The sequence below is a fragment of the Oncorhynchus keta genome, chromosome 34 (genome assembly GCF_023373465.1).
Source record: "Oncorhynchus keta strain PuntledgeMale-10-30-2019 chromosome 34, Oket_V2, whole genome shotgun sequence".
NCBI lineage: Eukaryota > Metazoa > Chordata > Actinopteri > Salmoniformes > Salmonidae > Oncorhynchus > Oncorhynchus keta.
This window is the reverse complement of record NC_068454.1, coordinates 33,659,065-33,681,774: the sequence shown is the minus strand read 5'-3', so window position 1 is coordinate 33,681,774 and position 22,710 is coordinate 33,659,065. Positions and strand designations below refer to the sequence as shown.

General features: G+C 44.0%; 1 protein-coding gene across 13 annotated transcripts in view; it reads right to left on the bottom strand.

Annotated features, from left to right (window-relative positions):
* LOC118366979 (R3H domain-containing protein 1-like) overlaps positions 1-22,710 on the bottom strand; it is a 78,160-nt gene that overhangs the window by 23,307 nt on the left and 32,143 nt on the right. For 3 of the 13 annotated variants that reach the window (XM_035749865.2, XM_035749874.2, XM_035749876.2), the window contains exons 1-12: positions 14,322-14,541; positions 8,046-8,301; positions 6,731-7,004; positions 5,108-5,143; positions 4,549-4,644; positions 2,450-2,582; positions 2,059-2,137; positions 1,763-1,822; positions 1,128-1,268; positions 698-806; positions 184-279; positions 18-100 (exon numbers count right to left, since the gene is read on the bottom strand). In XM_035749865.2, coding sequence (XP_035605758.2) covers positions 18-100; positions 184-279; positions 698-806; positions 1,128-1,268; positions 1,763-1,822; positions 2,059-2,137; positions 2,450-2,582; positions 4,549-4,644; positions 5,108-5,143; positions 6,731-6,961 — 1,064 coding nt within the window. In that variant the 5' untranslated portion in view covers positions 6,962-7,004; positions 8,046-8,301; positions 14,322-14,541. Of the gene's footprint in view, positions 1-17; positions 101-183; positions 280-697; positions 807-1,127; positions 1,269-1,762; positions 1,823-2,058; positions 2,138-2,449; positions 2,583-4,548; positions 4,645-5,107; positions 5,144-6,730; positions 7,005-8,045; positions 8,302-12,412; positions 12,489-14,321; positions 14,542-18,243; positions 18,303-22,710 lie in introns of those variants that run through there. The other 10 variants (XM_052493728.1, XM_035749867.2, XM_035749868.2 and 7 more) reach the window with 9 other exon arrangements.

The window sequence follows — 22,710 nt, the reverse complement described above, 5'->3', positions numbered from 1 at the left end:
CGGTGAGAGATAATTACCTAAACATTTGCCGCCTTTGCTGTGTACTGTTACAAGCATCATCCTCCTGTTTTCTTTTTTCAAGAACCAAGCCATCTGGACCCTGGAATAAAATAAGCTCTGTTCGCTACTTGTATTTACTGACTCAAACTATATATTAAGGGAATTCTATGGGATGGTTCTTACATCTTGAGCAAATATCCTGTCTCTGGCCCTCTGGTACTCCTCCTCTCGTTCCTCTATAGACTTACTCCTACGGTCGTCCTTTAGCCGCATCCGCATCTAGACACGTCAACACAATGCTTTAGCACTAACATCTGACACATACATCCACTGTCTCCTTTAGCAATGGTTTGTTAGTTAATAGTAACAAAAGGCTAAGGGAATATACTCTAGGAAACACTGAACAAATCACCATTAATTTGTCCATTGACTACTGCTTTTACTTTGTGCATGGAGGAAAAACATTCTGAGCTGTGCTAGTAGTGAAGACACCATTAATACCATTTGGCCATTGACTACGCTTGGCGCATCAAGGAAATACACTTTTCAAAATAGGGTGTTGTCTTTTTAAAACTTTACTGGCTTTCATGGAGAAAAGCGAATAATTTATTTTCACATTTTAACTTTCTTTCTTGGAAGCTAATTGATAATAATGAGGTCTAGTATTGGGGAGCCTCACATCAAATGACTATCTTACCATGTTGTCATCTTTGTCTGAGCCGGAGTTGTCCCTTTTGAGAATGTAGCGCTTTTGGAAGTCGTCAGTTTTGTCGTCTTTGATGTGTTCTGAAAACTTTTGATCAGGTCTACAGAGAGAGAGATATGGGGTGGGAAGAGAAAAAAAATGAGGAAACTTGAGTTGTAGTACTAATTCGTTCCAAGAAACCTGAGATGTTTACACCATCTCCCTTCCGCCTCAAATGCTGTTGCTCTCCTCCCAACTTTCATCACCCAATATTGAAAACGCAGATAATTACATTTCCCCAAAAACTCATTTCGAGGGCTGCAAAGGAAAATCTTTTTTGCCTTGGCAGAACATTTCTGCAGGCTTAGCCATTTGAATTAAGAGTAGGGATGAACATTTCAATTATTGGTTGTGGCAGAGAGGGACGAGAGAGATTACTCACATTCTTGTATTGCTAGTTTTGTTGATGATTACAGATTTCCCGGTTTGGTCGACGTTGTGGTCTAGGCCGAAGTAGGCGGCGACGCGGTGCAGCAGCATTCTGTGGTAGGAGGTCATTGGAGGGAACTTTCTCTTCTGGCTTCTGAGGAGGCGGATGAGGAGAGGACAGGACAGGGAGGAGAGGAGGATAGAGGACAGAGGGAGAGGACAGGAGGTGGGAGAGGATGGGAAAAGAGTGGGAGAGGACAGGGAGAGAGGAGGATAGAGGTGAGGACAGGGAGAGAGGAGCATGGGGGAGAGGACAGGGAGAGGAGCATGGCGGAGAGGACAGGGAGAATAGGATGGGGGGCGAGTACAGGGGACCAAATCAATAATTCAAAGAGGGACTACAGGACAATTAGGAACAGTCGTTCTGTGCAAAACGGTCCAACATAGCCTGGAGTGAAATCTCATTAGTTCTCCCCAGGCAGAGAGACATCACACGAAATTATGCATGAGGCTTAATAAATGAACAGAAACAGCTTATTCTGTTTAAATGACCCCCCCCCCCAAATCCTCAACAAATCGAGACACAAGAGACTTGTCAATTCAGTTGAAATGCACCCAAAAAAAACTTGACCCAGCTGAGCTACTCACTCGTTATTACTGATAAAGTCGAGAATGTCCTGTTCCAACTTCAGCAGCATCATTCTGTCCCTGTGAATATAATGGATTGAACATGGAGATAATTAGTTTGGAGTCTGTTTAGTCATTTGAGCATCCATCTCATTACCTCAGGGTATGAAAAAAACTGCAACTGATGACTGATGAAAATGCCAAGTGTTCAAACCTTTTAGAGAATGAGTCTTTGCTTATTCACCAGTGAAAGAGAACAACAGCTGGGCTTGTGGGTACAGACTAAATATTTTCAAATGACTGGCATGGGTACACACCTGGGGTTGTTTTTCAATGTGTTTACTAAGAATTCATGGATATCGATCCCGGTAGAATCTGTGTACTCCTGACTGGAATCTGGAGGGGAAAAATAGGCATTAAAGCAAAACGTTTCTATTGTGTCTCCTCATTTCGCAGAAACTTTGCAAAAGTTAGAGCATTAATGAGCAAGAAAGATTGTTTTTTTAAGTAAGCTAAACTTGTAGGACATAAGACCATCCATTGTTGTGGTTTATTTTAAATCAACTTTACAACCTCTGAGAAACCTCTGATTCCAGACAATAGCCGGTGCTTACCCACACAGGATGCCTGTGTCCCAAATGGAAACCTTTTTTGTTTTTAGTGCACTTCTTTGGACCAAGGCCCATAGGGGACGCAGATAATGCCTACCTCTGGACAGCATCTTCCTGGGCATCCTCTCAGTCTTCTCTAGCAGCTTCTCCACACCTTTGTCCTCCTCATCCTTGATGGGTGACACCTCCTCTTTGTCAAATGACTGGGAGACCTGGATCTCAACTTCATCCTGCAAAATAAAATACTGTTGGAGTCACCTTTTATAATGAAACAAATGGGATAAGGTGATTTCTCTTACTTAAGGAGCTATCCATCAGGATAATGATGACGACCCCACCAACTTTCCAAATGTACAGATTATGTAGCTAGTGGGGTGGCATGGTAGGAAAGCCCATGTGTACTAAGGGTTATCAGTTTAATGCTATGATCTTGAGCATTCACACCCTACAGAGTAGCCCAGCCTACTCTTTCTCTGATTAAGAATCTGAAGCACCCAGAAAGGCTTTCATTTAATATTTTGGTCAATACAAAAGTAGAAGTAAAACAAGCACACAATGAGGCAGAGGGACAGCAAATGTTTTTTTTAAATGGGGAAATCTGCTATGTTTACATTGGAAGAAAAAAAAACATTGCACCACCCCTGTAAAAAGTTATAGCCTAGGGGAGTTGCAGCTTGCTAACAATGCTTTGATGCTGCACAGACTGAGAAAAAGCGAGAGAGCGAAGGATAGTGAATAGAGGGGGGTGAAAAACTCCTGGGAAAGGAAATCTCAATCACACACCAGTTCAAGGGCATACATCTGACTGAATGAGTCTTCGTGACACCCTGCCAAGCGTATTCTTTCATGAGGTGGGAGATAATTTGACAAGCATTTGTTTAATTCACTCACACAGTCAGGGAGTTTCCATACTGCTCCTGATTTAGGGTTTTTATACAGTAAACCAGTTAATCGAGACACTATTTCTACTATGGAATGGGTGGAATGAAAGAAAGTTGGCCTAACACCTAATAAAACAAACGTGTTCTACAGAAGCTTGCATTCAAATAATTCAACAGATTTGAACCCCTGCTGTCAGATTAAAACAAATTATTTTAATAGGCTAATTCTAGTATGACCTGTTGGATCTTAAAAAAAAAATCAGATTTCATGTTGAACAAACAAATGTGAGAATCTAGACCACAGCTAACACGGAACCCAAACCGGCTGCGCACGTGCGCCATCGTGCATAAATGTATTTTGTCCCCCTACACCAAACGCGATCACGACACGCAGGTTAAAATATCAAAACAAACTCTGAACCAATGACATTAATTTGGGAACAGGTCAAAAAGCATTAAACATGTATGGCAATTTAACTAGTTAGCTTGCACTTGCTAGCTCATTTGTCCTATTTAGCTAGCTTGCTGTTGCTTGCTAATTTGTCCTGGGATATAAACATTGAGTTGTTATTTTACCTGAAATGCACAAAGTCCTCTACTCCACCAATTAATCCACACATAAAACGGCCAACCGAATCGTTTCTAGTCATCTCTCCTCCTTCAAGGCCTTTTCATCTTTGAACTTAAATGGTGATTGGCATCTACACTTTCATAGTATTACCACGAAAACCGGCAAAACATTTAGTCTTTCAATCACCCACTTGGGTTTAACCAATGAGGAGATGGCACGTGGGTACCTGCTTCTATAAACCAATGAGGAAATGGGAGAGGCAGGACTTGCAGCACGATCTGCGTCAGAAATAGAAAGGAGTTCTATTGTGTGGGTGCAATAATTGAATAACATTGATTTCTACATTTATTTTGCGACGCTTGCGCCACGTGTCCGGTCTGGTCAGCATGTAAAGCTAAATATGAATCATGTGGTGAGTGACCTGAAACAAGGTAGGTGCTTCAATAGTCACAAATCCTTTCAAGCAACTGGAAATGTCGTGTTATTCAAACAAATTCCTTTCTGAAGCTTTTGTTGCGGGGAAAATGTTGTTCTGGAAGCTGAAGATAACCAAAGAGGGGAACAGTTGGTGAGGTGTGGAAACTACAGGAATTTCTTGTAAACCTCTTTCTTGACGTTTCATTATTAAAAGAGATGCACTTGTGGGGTATAAATATGCAATGAAATGATGGTTTGACACCAGCTGATGGTTTGGGGCGGGGCAGTGAATTGTCATAGGAGGGGCGTGGGGGATTTGCGGTTTACCTTGTGTTCTCGAGGCAGATCAGTGGTAATAGGGGGAGGAGGAGAGGACTCTTCGCAAACAGCCAGGCTCCGAACTAACTTTAACTTTGAGTTAGACTGGGGATTGGAGAGTGGTGAGGGTTAAAAAGAGAGTCAGGATGGTACAAATACAGTGCAGGCAGAGTTTGAAAAAACACCACAAACCAAGCGCATGGAGGGAGGGAAATGTATATATCAGAAGGAAAATATCAGAAGAATCCAGAATTCCCATGCAAGCACAGCACACACTGGCATGGCAACCCAAGCTCAAGACTCAAGACACCAAGCACACGGTCACCTAGGTTAGATTGACCATTAACTGGTCACTGGTTAGATCACTCGTCATGATTCTGATGCATTAGAATTTACACTTGAATAACTGAAAATCACAAGCTTAAAAAAAGCTTAAAAAATATATACTACACAAAATGGGGGGGTGCAGGCAGTGTAAATTAAAAGGGAAAAACAACTCATTGTCAGCTATTAGATGGTGGGGTTCATCAAGCAAACACTGTTACAGACATGCCTCTTGCCACTGTACCTTGGGCCTTTTTCCCATCTGTCCCGGTGTTTGCCGCTGTACAGTAGGCAATGAGACAAAATGGATCACATGAGACAAGGGTCTCATTGTCTGTAAGCCCTGGGATGAGTCCCCTTAATTAATAACAAAATGACTGAGGACAATTACATAGTAAAGATGGGAATCTGCTCTTGAAACCATTTAGTCCATCTCTACAAAAACAGATCCATTAAATGTTTTTGTAATGAAGAAATATATTATTAACCTTTTCTTTTGCCTAAATATCCAACAGATTCTAACCCTTATTTATTAATGGTTGATGCACAATAACATTTGAATTTGTTTGCCCTAATGTTTGTTTGCCCTAATGCATCAGGCTAAATTATACCCAAGTCTAAATAAGTCACTGTAGTAGAGGATTTGGAAAGAAAGAGTTCCTTGCCCTCCATGCTACTCTGAATTCTAGACTTGGAAGAACGGCCGCGGGGAATTGTAAAATAACTGTTCTCTCCTGCACACACGTCTAAAACAGCACCTTGTGTGCAGTGAGGCGCCTCGATCTGCAAAGTGGAGGAGACAGATGGCAGTAAAGGCATTTGTTCCGCCTCCTCATCCCCCTAGGGGTGATACAGGAGAAGTTTGTGGATAAACTGGGATTTGAGATCGAGATTATCTGCTTTTCCGCTCTTGCATGGATCTCCTCAGCAGACTGACTGCATGGCTCCTGGCCTTTCCATTCCCTTACAGGTATATGCCGCCCCCCCCGCCCCCCTCTTATCTCAACTGCCTTTAGTACTATACAACCACCTTTACAAGGGGGGGGGCAGCCAGGCTAAGATACAACTGAAGTGGCAATCTTTTCCATATAAAGTGCACTACTTTTGACCAGAGCCCTATAGGCCCTAATCGAAAATAGTGCACTATATCGTAAATAGGGTGCCATTTCAAACGCAGCTCTCCTCTGACTGCTGTAATACCATATATAACCACCTATACACATGGAGCCAGGTTGAGAGAAGACTGGTGGTGCTGAGATATGAAAAGGGTCAAGGCTTTTCAGAAAGGGGGATAGCATGAGGGAAATGTTACAGCATGAAAGGAGACTAGCCTAGCTGTTCAAATCTTTCACGCACTACCTGTCAGAGGATGGGAGAGAAAAAACGATATAGGCCGCCTGCCATATAAAACCTCCACAAGGTTAACCTTCAAGCGTATGATAACTGAGTAGTGGTTTTGCGGTACACCGCTTCTGCGGGTTCTCACAACTCAATTATCTGACAATTGATTGGTTGTGCTTTGCCAGGGACTCCCCAGGGCCCCTGAGCCTGTGCTGTATCAGAAAGCAATTATTTCTCCCCGCTCTGCTAACCATTACAAAGCCCACCGATACCCCCAACCCTCACACGTCTGTCTCACTAGTCCCCTACCATTTCTCGCTGCATATACCTTTAGTGTAGTCCTCTGGTACATAACTCAACCCCGTCAACGGACATGCCATACTTTGATACGGAAATTGTGTGGGTAGGGATGGTTGATTTTGTGGGGAGGGGGGGTTGCAGGCATTGGTTAAAAAAAGGCTGACTGGTACGGGACGGTGTGGGACCCAGGTGGTAAGATACAACCCTGCTCTGTGATGAGATTTACCTGAGTTTCGTTCTTGTCTTGGCAGCAGCTCTCTGGTTGAATCTCGGGTTGGAGCTGGGTTTGAGCTTTGGCCTGTGGCGGGGTCTCTGCCTGCTCCCTGCCGTTTGTCTTGGTCGGGCTTGGTTCTTCTCCCCCCGCTGGTGTGGCACTGGCATGGTGGCTCTCCTCCGTCTCCACACCTCTCATGGTGGCGCTAGTCTCCTTTACAGTGACAGTATCAGACATCCTCATTAGAGAAGGCTACTTGGAGCTTCGTCTACCAAGAGCTCGAGACCTAGAGAGCAGAAAGAGATGGACAACACACGACACGGTTGCTTCGGTCAGCCTCAGCCACTGCCTGTCCTCCCCGAGGCTACTGTTTCAGCAGCAGCTATTTGTACTAACAGATCAATGAAGTTTCCTCAATGACAAATCACCCAATATTATAGCCAAGTGTGTAATAGTGCATAATTTTAAACTCTTAACCTCTCCCCCTTTCCTTTCCCTACACCCCTCCCTCGATCTAAATTGATGAAAACCGTGTCCCTGAGAGTGTGAGCAGCACCTGGCCCTCAGGAGAGCCCAGCCAGCTCAAAGGTGCTAATGAGAATCAGTGGCTTCTGAAGCGCTTCCATTAACACTTTAGGAGGGTGAGATGTGCTCTACTCCTGTGTGTGTGACGCTCCTCTACTCACACAGTGGTCCTGCCTGACAGTGCGTGCCTGGTGCCAGGGCGGACGTCAGCATGGCCAGATGGTGCAACGAGCTGTGACTGCTCTGCCTGCCAGGCTGCCTGCCTCGCAGGGAGAAAAGACACGGTGGTGGTGACACTCCCATATGCGGGCCTGTAGACGCTGTAGCAAGCAGCACTGAGGCCTCCAGGGATCCCGATCTTCCTTATCGTGAAAACGGGAGAAGCAGTCTCCCTGCGTTATCTCCTATCTGGCAACCTGTCACCACACTGGCATCCTATTCTCTCCCACCCAGTCTCTCTGGCTGTCACTGCCCGCTCTACCCTGCCTATCCAGTCTGCCATCTCTTGCCTGAAATGGACTGCCTTTTTAATGCTTTGTCCTGAGACATGGGCTGTGACTATTACTGCAGAGGCTGTAATGTCTGTGATGCGAGTGATGTCTGATTGTGTGTGTGTGTGTGTGTGTGTGTGTGTGTGTGTGTGTGTGTGTGTGTGTGTGTGTGTGTGTGTGTGTGTGTGTGTGTGTGTGTGTGTGTGTGTGTGTGTGTGTGTGTGTGTGTGTGTGTGTGTGTGTGTGTGTGTGTGTGTGTGTGTGTGTGTGTGTGTGTGTGTGTGTGTGTGTGTGTGTGTGTGTGTATTTACCGGCTGCGGTGCTTGGCCTGCAGGTCAGTGGTAGCGCCGAAGAGAAGGGCGAGACCCACTGAGGCGGGGTCCCTCTGCGTGCTGCTGCCGTTGGTGTCTGGGTGGTGCTGGACCAGTTGGTGGCTGAGGCTCTGGTTTGTGTGGAGCTGGGTCGTGCTGGAAGCCCTGAGGAAGAGGCCCATGTCCCCGTCACCAGCACTGGGTCCGGCAAGCAACAGCGCTGGCCTCCGACAAGGCTCTCATGCCCCTCAGTGACCTGGGGAGAGAGGTGGTGGAGGGAGGAAGAGAGAGAATGGTTTGTTAGTACGTGTGTTCACTGGTGATTTATGTATTTAAATGTAAACTCATCTTTAACATATTTGTAGAACAGGGTGTTGAAGTTATCAGTTGCATACACACTCACAGAGTGGGAGTGATACTAAAACAATCATTTTGAATCAACTCTATATGGCCACTGTCTAACTGAGAAGACGTGGATTTGTTGCTTCTCTGATTCTTTACTCTCCTGTGGTTGGAGGCCAAACTGCAGTGCAGGAGGCTGTCACAGAGAGCTAACGTTTCCATCTCTCAGCTTCCTCAGAGCTCCGCCACGCTCTAACCCCGCTAAACTCTGCTCTCTTCTGGGTTAAGAAGCTGTGTGGAGGAAGTCCCAGTCAGAGGAGTTGGCCAGGAGGTCAAGTGGATTTACAGCTCGCTCCATAATCCAGTTAACAATGGCTCCAACTCACCTCTTAGCCCTACGGAGCCCCAGGTAACCGGGCACTGTGTCACCTCGTAGAGGTTGCCATGGGCACCAAGAAGCATGGCGTCACGGTAGCTAGTTCATCCTAAATCTATTCTCTCTCTTCAGTCCAGTTTACTGAACTGATCTGATCTGCTCCACACTGGCCAGGATGACTGTGTTGGTGCTTCTCAATTCACATTTTTAGCAGAATTCAGCAGTGGAAATACCAGTCGAAATAGAGGCCTGAGATCATTGGGACGTGTTGACTTGAGAATGGCAGGGTACAGCTAAGCAAACACTTGCTGTGTACCTGACTGACAACGTAGCACATTTATCAGGCTAATGGAGGTGGCGCAGAGCTGAAGCAGGGGCTGCTGCATTATTTAATCCTCCGATGGCCTCGCCTGATTGGGATTCATGAGATCTGTAGCCCAGGGCTGGTAGGGGGCTGTCAGTAGAGAGGACAGGTGTGTGCGCGTGTCTGGTTGGCTTTTAGTGTCTCACACACACACTTACGGTCACACAAATGCTTGTCAACACACACACACCCCCGTCTGTCGGTGTGCGGCAGCCTCCTGTCTGTCAACAGGGCGTGTGGTGTCTGTCACAAGTCCCTCTGCTCAGTCTCTTTCCCCAGGCCTCCTGCTGTCTGGGCTGCCTGCCCTGTGCTTTTTGGGAGTGACAGCCTGCCATAAGCCCTCCACATCTCAACTACGCAAGCTGCGCTGTGTGGGGGGTCACAGGGACCAGACGTCGGTGAGGGGCTGAACGAGACACTCTGCATATTTTCCCACCTCTTCTCTAGGCGGACTCACACTCAAGGACAATTATGCTTTTAATGCGACCAGACAAGAGCAGTTCTGGAATTCATGAGAGCTCAGTAGTTCACCACCCCACCCCCTCCCGTTTTTTCCGCAGCACATCCAGCGTCAGGAGAGCAAGGACGCCCATGCCTGGCCAACCTTTTCCCTCCCACGCCCCCCGCTTTGGAGTGGCCACAGATGGAGGCTCCCCCGGGCTGAGAGAAGGGGTAGGCTGGTGGTGGAGGGCTGGTGGTAGAGAGGAGAGTACAGTGCTGTCTCTTCTAGTGGGAGGACCAGTGCTGCCTGACTGAGGCCCCATGAGGATCAACCTCCATTAAACAAGTTTGTGGTGCGTGCAGTGGAACATCTAAGAAGCAGGTCTTTCTTGACCCTGGATGTTGAGCCTTGTAGTCACATGACTCTTCTGGGACTTCTGGTCTCAGCCGGAGCACTGACTGGACGTTCCGTAGAATTTTCGGTGTCTGTCCATATGCTTGTGGTTTGTGTTTTTTTGTGAATTTATGAGTGCATCATTTCTACGGCAGACGCTCGTTCACCTCACAAGGTGACTTGGTTCACACAAATGCTTTTGTGGATGACAGATGGACAATATTAAAGAGGCAAAGGGCATTCTCCCCTCCCCCCCCCCTTGGAGACGCAAAAGTCCAATTCACGGAGCTTCATGGATCTTCCTCCAGGGGCTTGTATTTTGTTAATTTTCCTTCTTTCCTCCTCAATGGGGGAGTCTGAGTCCACATTTCACACTAATTGGTCAGGGTGTTCTATCCGAGCGGCTAGCCGGAGCCAGACAGAGACAGCACCGGCCATCTCTTCTACTCACAGTTGACTCGAGGAATGCTTAGGTGGTTAAGGATTTACATCGAGCTGCTCAACCAACTGTGGCCGACCAGTGAGCAGAGGGAAAACTAAGAGTACAAATAAGGTTGGAAGTGGCAAGTTTGTGAGTGATTGTAACGTGTGTTTGTGTGTGTGCGGGCCTCTCTCTTTCCGATCGGTCATCCAGTCGGCGAATGGATGTTGGAGATACAAATGAGATCTGTGTTGGTGTCAACGAGTGACAGCTAAGAGTGGAAAAGGTATTGATTTTGTCAGGCTGGATAAATAAGCTGTTTGCTGCTTCCTCATCCCTGCTGTGTACAAAACAAGAGGCAGGGTAGCATCCCAAATGGCACCTTACTCCTGCATAGTGCACTACTTCTGACCAGGGCCTGTCCAAAGTAGTGCACTAATATAGGGAATAGGGTGCCATTTGGGACCCATGAAGGGAGGTGTCCTATAGACTTAAATAGTGAGGAAGCATGGCACGAACATGGGCAGGAGGAGAGGAAAGCGGGAGCAGTCCGCTACGGTCGATCTGCAAGTTGACACCGTAATAAACCACAGAGACAAATGGACTGATCTGTCTGTGACAGTCCAATCATGTGTTAACTAACCATGAACATGCAATTTTATTTTCCAGAATATAAACTAGGTAAACAATATTTCCTTCTTATGAAAGCATGTGACTCACCAAAAATAATTTTACCCTTTATCTGTGGGGAAAGCATTTATGACAATGCAACAAGGAACATTTTTTGGGGTCAAGAATAAAATAGTAAATTTATATAATTCTGCAAGATTAGAATACTTTGTGATATTGAAATAAGAACTGAGGGAGATGAAAACTTTAATTAAATTCCTTCCTTTCAACCTTTGTTATCTTTTAAGCACATAGACCTGGAGAGAGTTTCTTTTTTTTTTTTTACCACCCACACACAGGGGGATGGCGTCCTTATTAATAATCCCCATCAGCACTGGGTGAACTATTTTTTCATAGCCAATTATATTTACGGATGATTGACAGTTGGCTGACGTCAGAACGGAATATAAATTGCAAGAAGAGGGGGGTGCTCTGAAGCCGACACAACTGTGCCTTAACTACACACACGCATTTAAAACACAAAATTAAAAGAAAAATACCAGTGATGCCAGCTCCGTAACTGCCCCTTTTTGCTCCCACCATGCCCCCTTCCCTTACATACAGCATCATCTGAAATATGTAATTCCCTGGCTTCAGTTTGGAACTGCGCCAAGAAGTACACCGTTCCATTGACAGACTAAGATTCCGATGCATTCAACACTCAGAAGGCTCAAAAGACAGCACCTCAAGCCCCAGGGTGCTTTCTTTAATGACGCTCTCTGAGTTAGGGGAGATTTTTTTTTAAATACCCCTGAGGTCGGAAGGTTCAACTCTCAGACCCCAGTGGTGCTGTTCATTTCCATCTCATTTCCACTTCCAGCTTAAACACAAAGCCGTGATCAAAAGCAGAGTCTTGTGGACAAAACGTTTTTTTTTTTTTTATTGAATGCAGGAATAAAGAAGTCTATATCTATGTCCGAGCCAGGGCTATCAAAAATGAGATGGGAGAATTCCCAGTAGTGCGGGGCAATATGGACAAAAATCCATATCACCATAAATGCAATGAAATTACCACGATAACGATACATTGAACATTAATGTGCACCAATTACTTTTTATTATATTACCCTTAAAACTACTAACTTTAAATGTGTCTATCATTGTCCTGTTAGCAATAACCCATTTTAGCAGCCTTATTTTATTTCAAACTTCACATTCCTCTAGTAAAGGCTACGTATCGTTCTTATTAATATCAGTAAAAATGTCCTCGATAAATGGTCGGTATTGATACATTTTGATTGATCGTCCCAGCTCTAATTCACAGTACATTGAGCTACACTAATGACTTCAATAGCAAATCACAATATCCACTATCCATCATCTCATCCAGCAGAGAGAGGAGACATGGTGAATCTCTCACCTGCTGTGTGAGTTTCCTAATAGATGGGCCAGGTGACTTCAGGGCTGCCGTCAGAGGTGAGGCTACCTCTAGCTTCCTTTCAATTACCAACGGGGGAGAAAGAGGAGAAAGAATGAATGAAACATATAAGGGAAGGAAGGATGGATAAGGATCAAAATCTTGGTGCAGTTCTTTCCTTTGCTGGATGGCAGCAGCCGACACTCAGCACACAAAGGAGCGCTACTTTTCACTAATGAGGACTTCCTGCGGAGGTTAGAGCGCAGTGCGCCGGGCTACGCTCCCTCCCCGGCTACATCCATATAGCAATTACACCACTTAATTGCCTTCATGGGCCAGATATTCCCCTGCCTTTTGCCCCAATCATAATGCAATTACGCCAGGTTCCTGGGCAATGTTAAACGCCATCTCTGGAGTGCATCTCTGGGGCATTGTGGCTTGCAGTAGCATTGGGTCCCATTATGTTATTAATTTCAACCCCCTCTTAGAGTGAGGCTGGAGGAGACTGAACTGAATCATTAGCCAGACTCTGAAAACGACCCTTATCACCTCGCTCCGGCCGTCTGGGACTGTGATGGGAGCCAAAGCTCACTGATGGCAAGTGACATTTGGGCTAGGCATCAAATTAGAATCCTTCACTTGTCCCCTTCATTAGATGTCCGATTAGTAGAGATAAAAGGATATGAGTTGAAGACTGGAGGGGAATTGATGAGAATGGCTGATTCAGAGTAGCCGTTAGGTGTGCGCTGACAGTGGTGGTCTGACGGACTCCATTCCCATCATAACCTTGTCCCACTTTACCAGAACTCTGATTGCCCCATTTAACAGAAATTAGATGCATAGTATTCAGGGAAACTAAATACAAGTGGCCCCACTCTACCAATTACAACACAGTTCGCACACACTTAGCATAAAAATAATTTGCTAACAGTCCCCTAAGGTATCATATGGGGAAATAGGCGCAATTACCAGTGAACTATTAGCAAATAAAGCCAAGCTCGTAACGCTATAGAATAATCTATGACAGGGATAATAACCAATTCATCAGCCAGCCAGAGGACGATTGAGGAAAAAAACACACCTGGAGACACAGAAATGAGCATAAAAATGCTGACAGAGGCACAAGACAAAAACAGCAAACCTCTACACTTCTAAATTGCTTATGAGCTGATTGAGCACTTACTAGTAGAATTGCAAAAATTACAGAAGAACAATAGCAAGCGCACTCCTACCAGACAATGTAATAATATTCAGAGTTGCAAAAGATCTGCATATTCCGCGCCCCATTAGACTCAACAACTTTTCCGGTGTGAAAAAAGCCACAGTGTCACAAATTGACAACGCCATTGAAGGAGAGAGATGGAGACTGTCTTACTGTTGCATGCATTTCCCTCCTGGTCCAAGCATGGCACAGCGAGTAAGGTTTTAGAGAGGGACTGAGCAGCTTGGGTCCGAGTGTCGTGGTGCTATTCAGCACACATCAAAAGATCTCAGCAGGGGTTCAAGCACACCGCTTCCTTCCCCCTCTCCATCCTAAGGGAAAAAGCCCTTTGAGAAAGAAACAACGTCGCAGCAGCGCAAATAACAATATTTTCAAAGGGGAAGTTAATGGGACTATGGCCAAAGACAACCTCGGTGCAAAAAAACTCACAAAGCTCCAGACAGCTAATCATATTCCTCCTTTTTCGAACGCAAAGCTTGTGAACTTCTAGAAAAGCCGCAGCATTTCCCCAGCAAACTCTGCTCTCTCACTGCAAATTGCTGAATACTACAGCCACGCTCAAACAGTCTCAGGTTTATTTCACTATGTACAAAGACAAGACCCACTTACACAGGGTGCTCATATATTGGACCTTGTTCTGGTAGGTACTTGCACCTCTCGAGTGGAGCGTGCACAGCACATATCACTCACCTGCCACATTGTAGCCACCATTATTTCCATTGGTCAGAGGTTTAGTTTCCATAGTACCAGAGGCTGCATTGGCTGTGAAAGTTGCTGCTCAGAGAATTGTCCCCGAGACAGCCCCCTTCTTTCTTCCTTTCTTCCTCTCTTTGTAGCGCTCTCTCGCTCTGTCTGTGCCGGGCTGCCTAAGTGCCAGAGCCCATGGTTGGGTTGAGACTCTCACTCCGAAGCCTCGGAGACAGAGCCAAATCAACGACTGGGCTGTATGATGTCAGAGCCGGGCTCAGCCACTCAGGTGGCTCGGCTGAGCTCGCGGCACGTCACTGGCTAAATTGAGCTCTTTATTAGCGATACAGCCCGAGCCCACGGCGTTGAGAGGAGCCATGGGATGTTTACCTACCTCACCCATCCCTCCCACTTCATAACCAACCACCCTCCCCGCAATAAAATCACAACCCAACCAGAGTGTGTGTGTAGGTGTTTGTGTAGGAGTGAGTGTGTGAGAAAGGTGGGGGTATGTTGGACCACAGTATATGCCTTACAGATGAATAGTGTAAAGAGGTAGTGCGATGTAAAGAAAGCTTGAGAGAATTCTACTGTCTAGGTGTATTTGATTGATTGGCCGTAGCAGTCAATTAAGGGGGAGAAACATCTCATCTGAATAAAGGTTTTGACACTTCTCTTCTGCAAGTCTTTTAGTGAACAAAACGTGTTTCTAAAGAGATAGTTACGACAAGATAAAATATTTGATGCATTATGCATTAGTGATGAAGAATTGTTTATTAAGGAATGCTTGGCCTAATCAACCAAATAGGACAACATACAGATGCTCAGGCTTACCCATGGCTGCGCCCCTGCCCAGTCATGTGAAATCCAAAGATTAGGGCCTAATTAATTAATTTAAATGGACTTATTTGCTTATATGAAGTGTAACGCAGTAAAATCATTGAAATTGTTGGCTATTGCGGTTATATTCCTGTTCAGTATAGTTCTGTACGATAGCGAGTGGTGGGGTCGATAAACCAGGACGATTCTCCAAAGTTTAAATCTCCAGTTAGGGAACATTTTGGCTTCACAGTAGACTGCAACGGCGATGGAAAGAGTGGGTATGTTGCCAGTTCTCAATGAGAATAGCCTACGCAGCTGCCAACACCTCAAACATGTTGACACATTTACACCAACATCACCCACGTGGACATTGTACCTCGATTACCTCAACATCGGTGCCCCCGCACATTGACTCTGTACCGGTATGCAATGTATATAGCCCCGCTATTGATATTTACTGCTGTTCTTTAACTATTTATTACTTATCTCTTACTTTTAAAAAATTGGGGGGGGGGGGGTATTTTCTTAAAACTGCATTGTTGGTTAAAACTTCTTATGGCTGCAGGGGCAGTATTGAGTAGCTTGGATGAAAGGTGCCCAGAGTAAACGGCCTGCTCCTCAGTCTCAGTTGCTGATATATGCATATTATTCGTAGTATTGGATAGAAAACACTCTGAAGTTTCTAAAACTGTTTGAATGATGTATGTGAGTATAACAAAGCTCATATGGCAGGCAAAAACCTGAGAAGAAATCCAAACAGGAAGTGAGAAATCTGAGGTTGGTCGATTTTCAACCCAGGCCCTATTGAATTCACATTGGGATATGGATGAAGTTGCACTTTCTAGGGCTTCCACTAGATGTCAACCGTCTTTACAAACTGGAATGAGGCTTCTACTGTGTTGTGGGCCTGAATAAGAGCTGAATAAGTCAGGTTACTGCCAGAGAGCCATTTCCTGGTCAGATGCATTCCACATGATATCGACCTGCGTTCCATTGCTTCTCTAGACACAAAGGAATTCTCCGGTTGGAACTTTATTGAAGATTTATTATAACAACACCCTAAAGATTGATTCTATACTTAGTTTGAAATGTTTCTTTGATCTGTAATATAACTTTTTGAAGTTTTTGACCGACGTTCGGCTGGACCTGCACGAGCGTTTGGATATGTGTACCTAACGCGCTAACAAAAGTAGCAACTTGGACATAAATAATGGACATTATCGAACATATCAAGCATTTACTGTGGAACTAGGATTCCTGGGGGTGCATACTGATGAAGATCAAAGGTAGGGGAATATTTATAATGTGATTTCTGGTTTCTGTTGACTCCGACATGGCAGAAAATGTTATTTGTTTTCTGAGCGCCGTCTCAGATTATTGCATGGTTTACTTTTTCCGTCAAGTTTTTAAAAAATCTGACACAGCGGTTGCATTAAGGAGAGGTATATCTATAATTCCATGTGTATAACTTGTATTATCAGCTACATTTATGATGAGTATGTCTGTTGAATCGATGTGGCTATGCAAAATCACTGATGTTTTTGGAACTAGTGAACGTAACACGCCAATGTAAACTCAGATTGATAAAGTTCATATTTATATAAAACAAACAAAACATACATGTATTGTGTAACATGAAGTCCTATGAGTGTCATCTGATGAAGATCGTCAAAGGTTTGTGATTCATTTTATTTCTATTTCTGCTTTTTGTGACTCCTCTCTTTGGCTGGAAAAATGGCTGTGTTTTTTTGTGGCTTGGTGGTGACCTAACATAATCGTTTGTGGGGCTTTCGCTGTAAAGCCTATTTGGAATCGGACACTGTGGTGGGATTAACAACAAGATTACCTTTAAAACGGTATAAAGATACATGTATGTTTGAGGTACATGTATTTTGTATTATGTATTTTAATTATGAGATTTCTGTTTTGAATTTGTGCCCTGCACTTTCACTGGCTGTTGTCATATCATTCCGTTAACGGGATTGCAGCCCAAAGAAGTTAAGGGCTTGTAAGTAAGCATTTCTGTTGTATTCGGCGCATGTGGCGGCAGATAGCCTACTGGTTAGAGCTTTGGACTAGTAACCGAAAGGTTGCAAGATTTAATCTGACAAGATAAAAAAAACTGTTGTTCTGCCCATGAACAAGGCAGTTAACCCACTATTCCCAGGCCATCATTGAAAATAAGAATTTGTTCTGAACTGACTTGTCTAGTTAAATGAAAGGTTAAAAAAAATTTAACTGCCAAAAAAATTGACAAATAAAATTTGATTTGAGTATTCCTACCAGCCAAGCAAGACGGTAAGGCACAAAAAAAAAACTCTCCCACACCTCTGCATTCAAGCAGCCGTTTGCAGGGGATTCTGACCAGGCCAAATAAATAACAAGAACAATAGTTATCTTAATAGCTGGGGATATGCGCCATTCTCAGTGGTTGAAAAGAATAACGGATTTCAGCACCTCGTGAAAGTGCTATAGCTAAGTTATTAACTTTGCCCTCTCCAACCCATTTGAGAAAACGGTTAGTACCAGCTCTATATAAGCAAGCTAAAGCCAAAGTTGTCAATGAACTGGCCAATGCACCCTGTGTTGCAATGACAACAGATGGAAGGAGCTCAAGGGCTACAGAGATAGCCCATTACATTACCTCGGAGTGGGAAATTAGAAGTAACCTGCTACAGACATTGGTGTGCATGTTTTTCTCTTTGTAAGAAAACATGGCATAGGCCTATATAATGTCTGAGCCATTTTTACATATTGATTTCATACACATAATGCACTTTGTTTTAATGTTACATAGTAATCGTGTATTCATTTCAGAAAATACAAAGTGTTGATATTCCTGATTGTGCTCTCATCAGGCATTATATGACTCATGATCATATATGGAATCAGGAATACCAACACTTTGTATTTTCTGAAATAAACAAAAATGAACTACAGTACCAAAACCGAACAGTTACCCCAAAACAACAATACTACTGAACCGTGGGTTTGGTGAACCTTTACATACCTACTAAACAAGTCATTAAAATCTAGATGGTATTAAAATAAACAATAGCATTTCTCTCAAGGATAGGGCACAGGCAGCAAAATCCTTTCTTACCCCTCTGCCATTGATCTACGTGGGGTCCTCACAACCCCCCCTGGCAAACACACCGACACCTAAAAAAAACATCCAATAAACAATTACTGCACATGAGTGCGGCACCCTGCCTCTACTGTAAACAAATGTGATTCTCACACCTTCAGAATTATACAGTTCTAGTAGGGAATGAATGCTTACTTCCTCCATCCTCCCCCAATAATATACTACAGATCCCTGTCAAGCAACCATCAGGAGTCTGTGTTCATTAAATGTGTTTACATTATACTGCAACGACGTGGGGAGTTGAGCCCAAAGTGATGGTGTTTGGCAATAACAGACGCTTTGAATGCCTCAGTAAGAAGCAGATGAGAAAGTTTGAGACAATTGGAGGGAGAGGGAAAGTTAGTAAAACAAAATGTAACCAAGTGTTTGTTTTTGCAAGCATTTCCCTGAAACCTTGTTGCATTATCCCTGGCAGGCTCGAGTCCTAGATTAAAACATGTCCCTGGGTGTCCCTGACAATATTCATATTTAATGATGGCTCCTGAAATGGTTGAAACTGCAAGTGCACACACCTTCTCTAAACTGTAGGAAAAATATAATTTGGCTATGGCTTAAATTATGTTGAAAGATTAATTCTGCTGAAAGAGAGAAGAGGCTACTCCTGTATATCCAACCTATTAGACTTTACTCTGTAGTTGAAGAAAACTGAACCCCTGAAACCTGTGCGGACAAACAATTATTTCAGAGAAATAATGACATAAGGTATAATTAACTAAATTGGTCAAAGAGCCTGTTTTTTTAAGCATCACACCATTGAGCTGCAAAGTTTCACTGTCACCTCTGGGTGGACGACTATAAGTGGAGGTGCGAGGGACATAGTTGTCATCGCTCTTGAGTGCTAGAGCAGGTCTGGTTGGGCGAACTGTGACAAGCTCACAGGGCTATTTGCATACACACCAACAGGCTACACAAGTACACACACAAGCTATACTTACGCACAAACAGGCACACACGCTCACAGCATGGTGCGGTGGTGAAGGAAACATCTAGGCACACAGGTGCTGGTGCCCTCGGCATTTTCATACTTCACCAGTGATTGGAAGAAATTGAGTTACATACCGCAATATTATTTTTGGCAATATTATATTGATATTTTTGATATTATTTCCTCATGCTCTCTCGTCTTTCTGTAGCCGACATATAGTGAGCAATATGTTTGTAATATCAAATCTTAATACATATAGAATCTCAACACATCGTTTTGGCACCGAAGAATTGTGATATCGTATTGTGAGTATCTGGCAATTCCCAGCCCTTCAGCTGAATAGATTGGTTAACAAAATACCTCTGGAAGATAATATCCACCCGGTACACTACATAACACACCCCTGGCAAATAAGGTAGTTCCTTTCGCCACTGTAATTGGAGAATATTCACTCATACTAATTAACTGAATGCATTGCAAAGCAAGCTGGGGTTGGAAATGGATTCAGATTAGGGCTGGCGATATGACCAAAATATCATATTACAATATTTCTCACATTTTTTACAGTATTTTATGTTTTTGAATAATAAAAGTTTGCTTTATGAGTAGCGCTTGTCCCTAGGGTGGCAACACATACATTCTAAGTGATTTCAAAATGGGGCTTTCTATTCTGATAGTTTTATACTGTTCAATTAAACTTCAACCAAAAATGTTTTTCAGCATTATCAATTTCCTGCACTCATTTCAGACCACACTGCCACTTAGGGCTGTACAGATGGGCAAAAAATCTAGACCTTATTTTAACTAAATATTGCAATTTGACTTGTGATTTAGATCAAAACACTTAAGCTGTTGAAAACTGTTGGAATCATGGAAATAGAACGATTATTCTAATAAGTGGGCACCACCTAACGTGAGATTAGCATTAGCTGTTTACATAATTTGGCCACAAACTAGCTGTTTATAGACAGTAAGAAACAAACAGTGCAATTATAGAATGCTTGTGGATTAAAATTAAGGAGCAAAGTGGAAACAGCATCGTCGTCATCATTTTGTTGCATGTGCCCCATTGACCATGCAGACTGAACGCAAGTGTTCTCGTGGTCGAGTAACATCTGCGATCCTTGAGCTTGAGTGACAGGGGACGGGCTAGGTCTGTGTGGAAAGTGGCAGGGAGAGGAGAGAGACGACTCAAGTAGCAAAGTAAACTATAAAAATGGACATTACACGCAGCTGAGTAGCGCATCACATTTAAACAAACCAAACATTGAAATAAGGTTATAGAAGGTAAAGTAAAAACCTAAACTGGTCCTTGCATCAATACCGGTATATAGTCAAAAATGGTATACCTCTCAGCCCTAATTCAGATTAGCACTGATTTAGTTCAAACTGACAAGTGTGGTAGTGGAGACAATGTATTTACAAAGAGCAACCAACCCATGAGTGACTAATTCTAGTAGTGAAATACATCCTGCAGTCAATTTAACATGAGGAACATACAGGTAACTGTGAAATTTAAGGAAACACCAACATAAGTGTCGTAATGGGCACTGGGCCTTCATGAGCCAGAACAGCATCAATGCACTTTGGCATAAATTCTACAAGTGTCTGCAACTCTATTGGAGGGATGGGACACCATTTTTTTCAAACAATAAATTCCCTAATTTTATGTTTTGTTGATGGTGGTGGATGGGGGCATTGTAATACCTATGCAGGGATAGCCATGGGAGCCAAATCAATAGCCAAAATAATGGCCTGCTGTAAGGGTGGATGGTAGGCCCCTTACTTAATCTGGTGAGCAAGGAGAGGCAGGAAGCAGAAGATCCCGTGCACCGTATTTATTTAAGGCTCTTAGAGCAGGTGCAGGTATTTACAAAATCTATAAATCATCCAACAAGATGGTGGACCAGGCTCAAAGTAAATAATAAACTGAAACTAGTCAAATGAATATAAAGACGGAAGATCTAACAACTCTACAGTAACAGTTGAGATACTATAACCTGTACGATACAGAAATATATATAGAATACTTTTAAAGAGCTGGACTAGAGCAGAAACTCTCCCCCCCCAATTAGTAATGGAGTGTTCCTTCTTAATGAGCAGACCATGGCCACGCCAAACATTTGTGGAGACAAATCGCACACCCAAAAATGTGTAAGTAATGCTTCAGACTCGCAACATAAAGTTTATTAGTTATCTAATTTAAATTTTTTTAATGATTTGGACTAGATCAAAACACATGAAACATGTAACTTAACCAAAACAAGCAATTATATATCACAGTGTATACTGTGAAATGGGACCAGTGAGAAAGCACAACTAGCTTTCTCACACCTGCCCAACATTTTTATACATGGCTGTAAGCATGATGAGGTGTTAATCGCTTAATTTAACCACATCTGTGTTTCAGCATACTTTGTATCCCTTATTTATTCAAGGGGTTCCATTATTGAGGCCGTTACCTGTACATGTAGCGGTAGCAAATATGACAAAAATACGGTCTACAAGGCGACGGCGCAGTCACGTATACTCACTCCCTCTCTGGGACTCGAGGTCACCAGGCTTCTCATTATTACGCACACCTGTCACCATCGTTATGCTCACCAGCACCTCAGTGAAATCAAACTGTCCACTTAGGAAGCAACACTGATTGACAATAAATTTCACATGCTGTTATGCAAATAGTTTAGACAACAGGTGGAAATTATAGGCAATTAGCAAGACACCCCCAATAAAGGAGTGGTTCTGCAGGTGATAACCACAGACCACTTCTCAGTTCCTATGCTTCCTGGCTGATGTTTTGGTCACTTTTGAATGCTGGCAGTGTTTTCACTCTAGTGGTAGCATGAGACGGAGTCTACAACCCACACAAGTGGCTCAGGTAGTGAAGCTCATCCAGGATGGCACATCAATGCGAGCTGTGGCAAGAAGGTTTGCTACCAGGAGACAGGCCAGTACATCAGGAGATGTGGAGGAGGCCGTAGGAGGGCAACAACCCAGCAGCAGCACCACCACTACCTCTGCCTTTGTGCAAGGAGGAGCAGGAGGAGCACTGCCAGAGCCCTGCAAAATGACCTCCAGCAGGCCACAAATGTGCATGTGTCTGCTCAAACGGTCAGAAACAGACTCCATGAGGGTGGTATGAGGGCCCGACGTCCACAGGTGGGGGTTGTGCTTACAGCCCAACACAGTGCAGGACGTTTGGCATTTGCCAGAGAACACCAAGATTGGAAAATTCGCCACTGGCGCCCTGTGCTCTTCACAAATGAAAGCAGATTCACACTGAGCACGTGACAGACGTGACAGTCTGGAGACGCCGTGGAGAACGTTCTGCTGCCTGCAACGTCCTCTCGCATGACCGGTTTGGCAGTGGGTCAGTCATGATGTGGGGTGGCATTTCTTTGGGGGGCCGCACAGCCCTCCATGTGCTCGCCAGAGGTAGCCTGACTGCCATTAGGTACCGAGATGAGATAATCCTCAGACCCCTTGTGAGACCA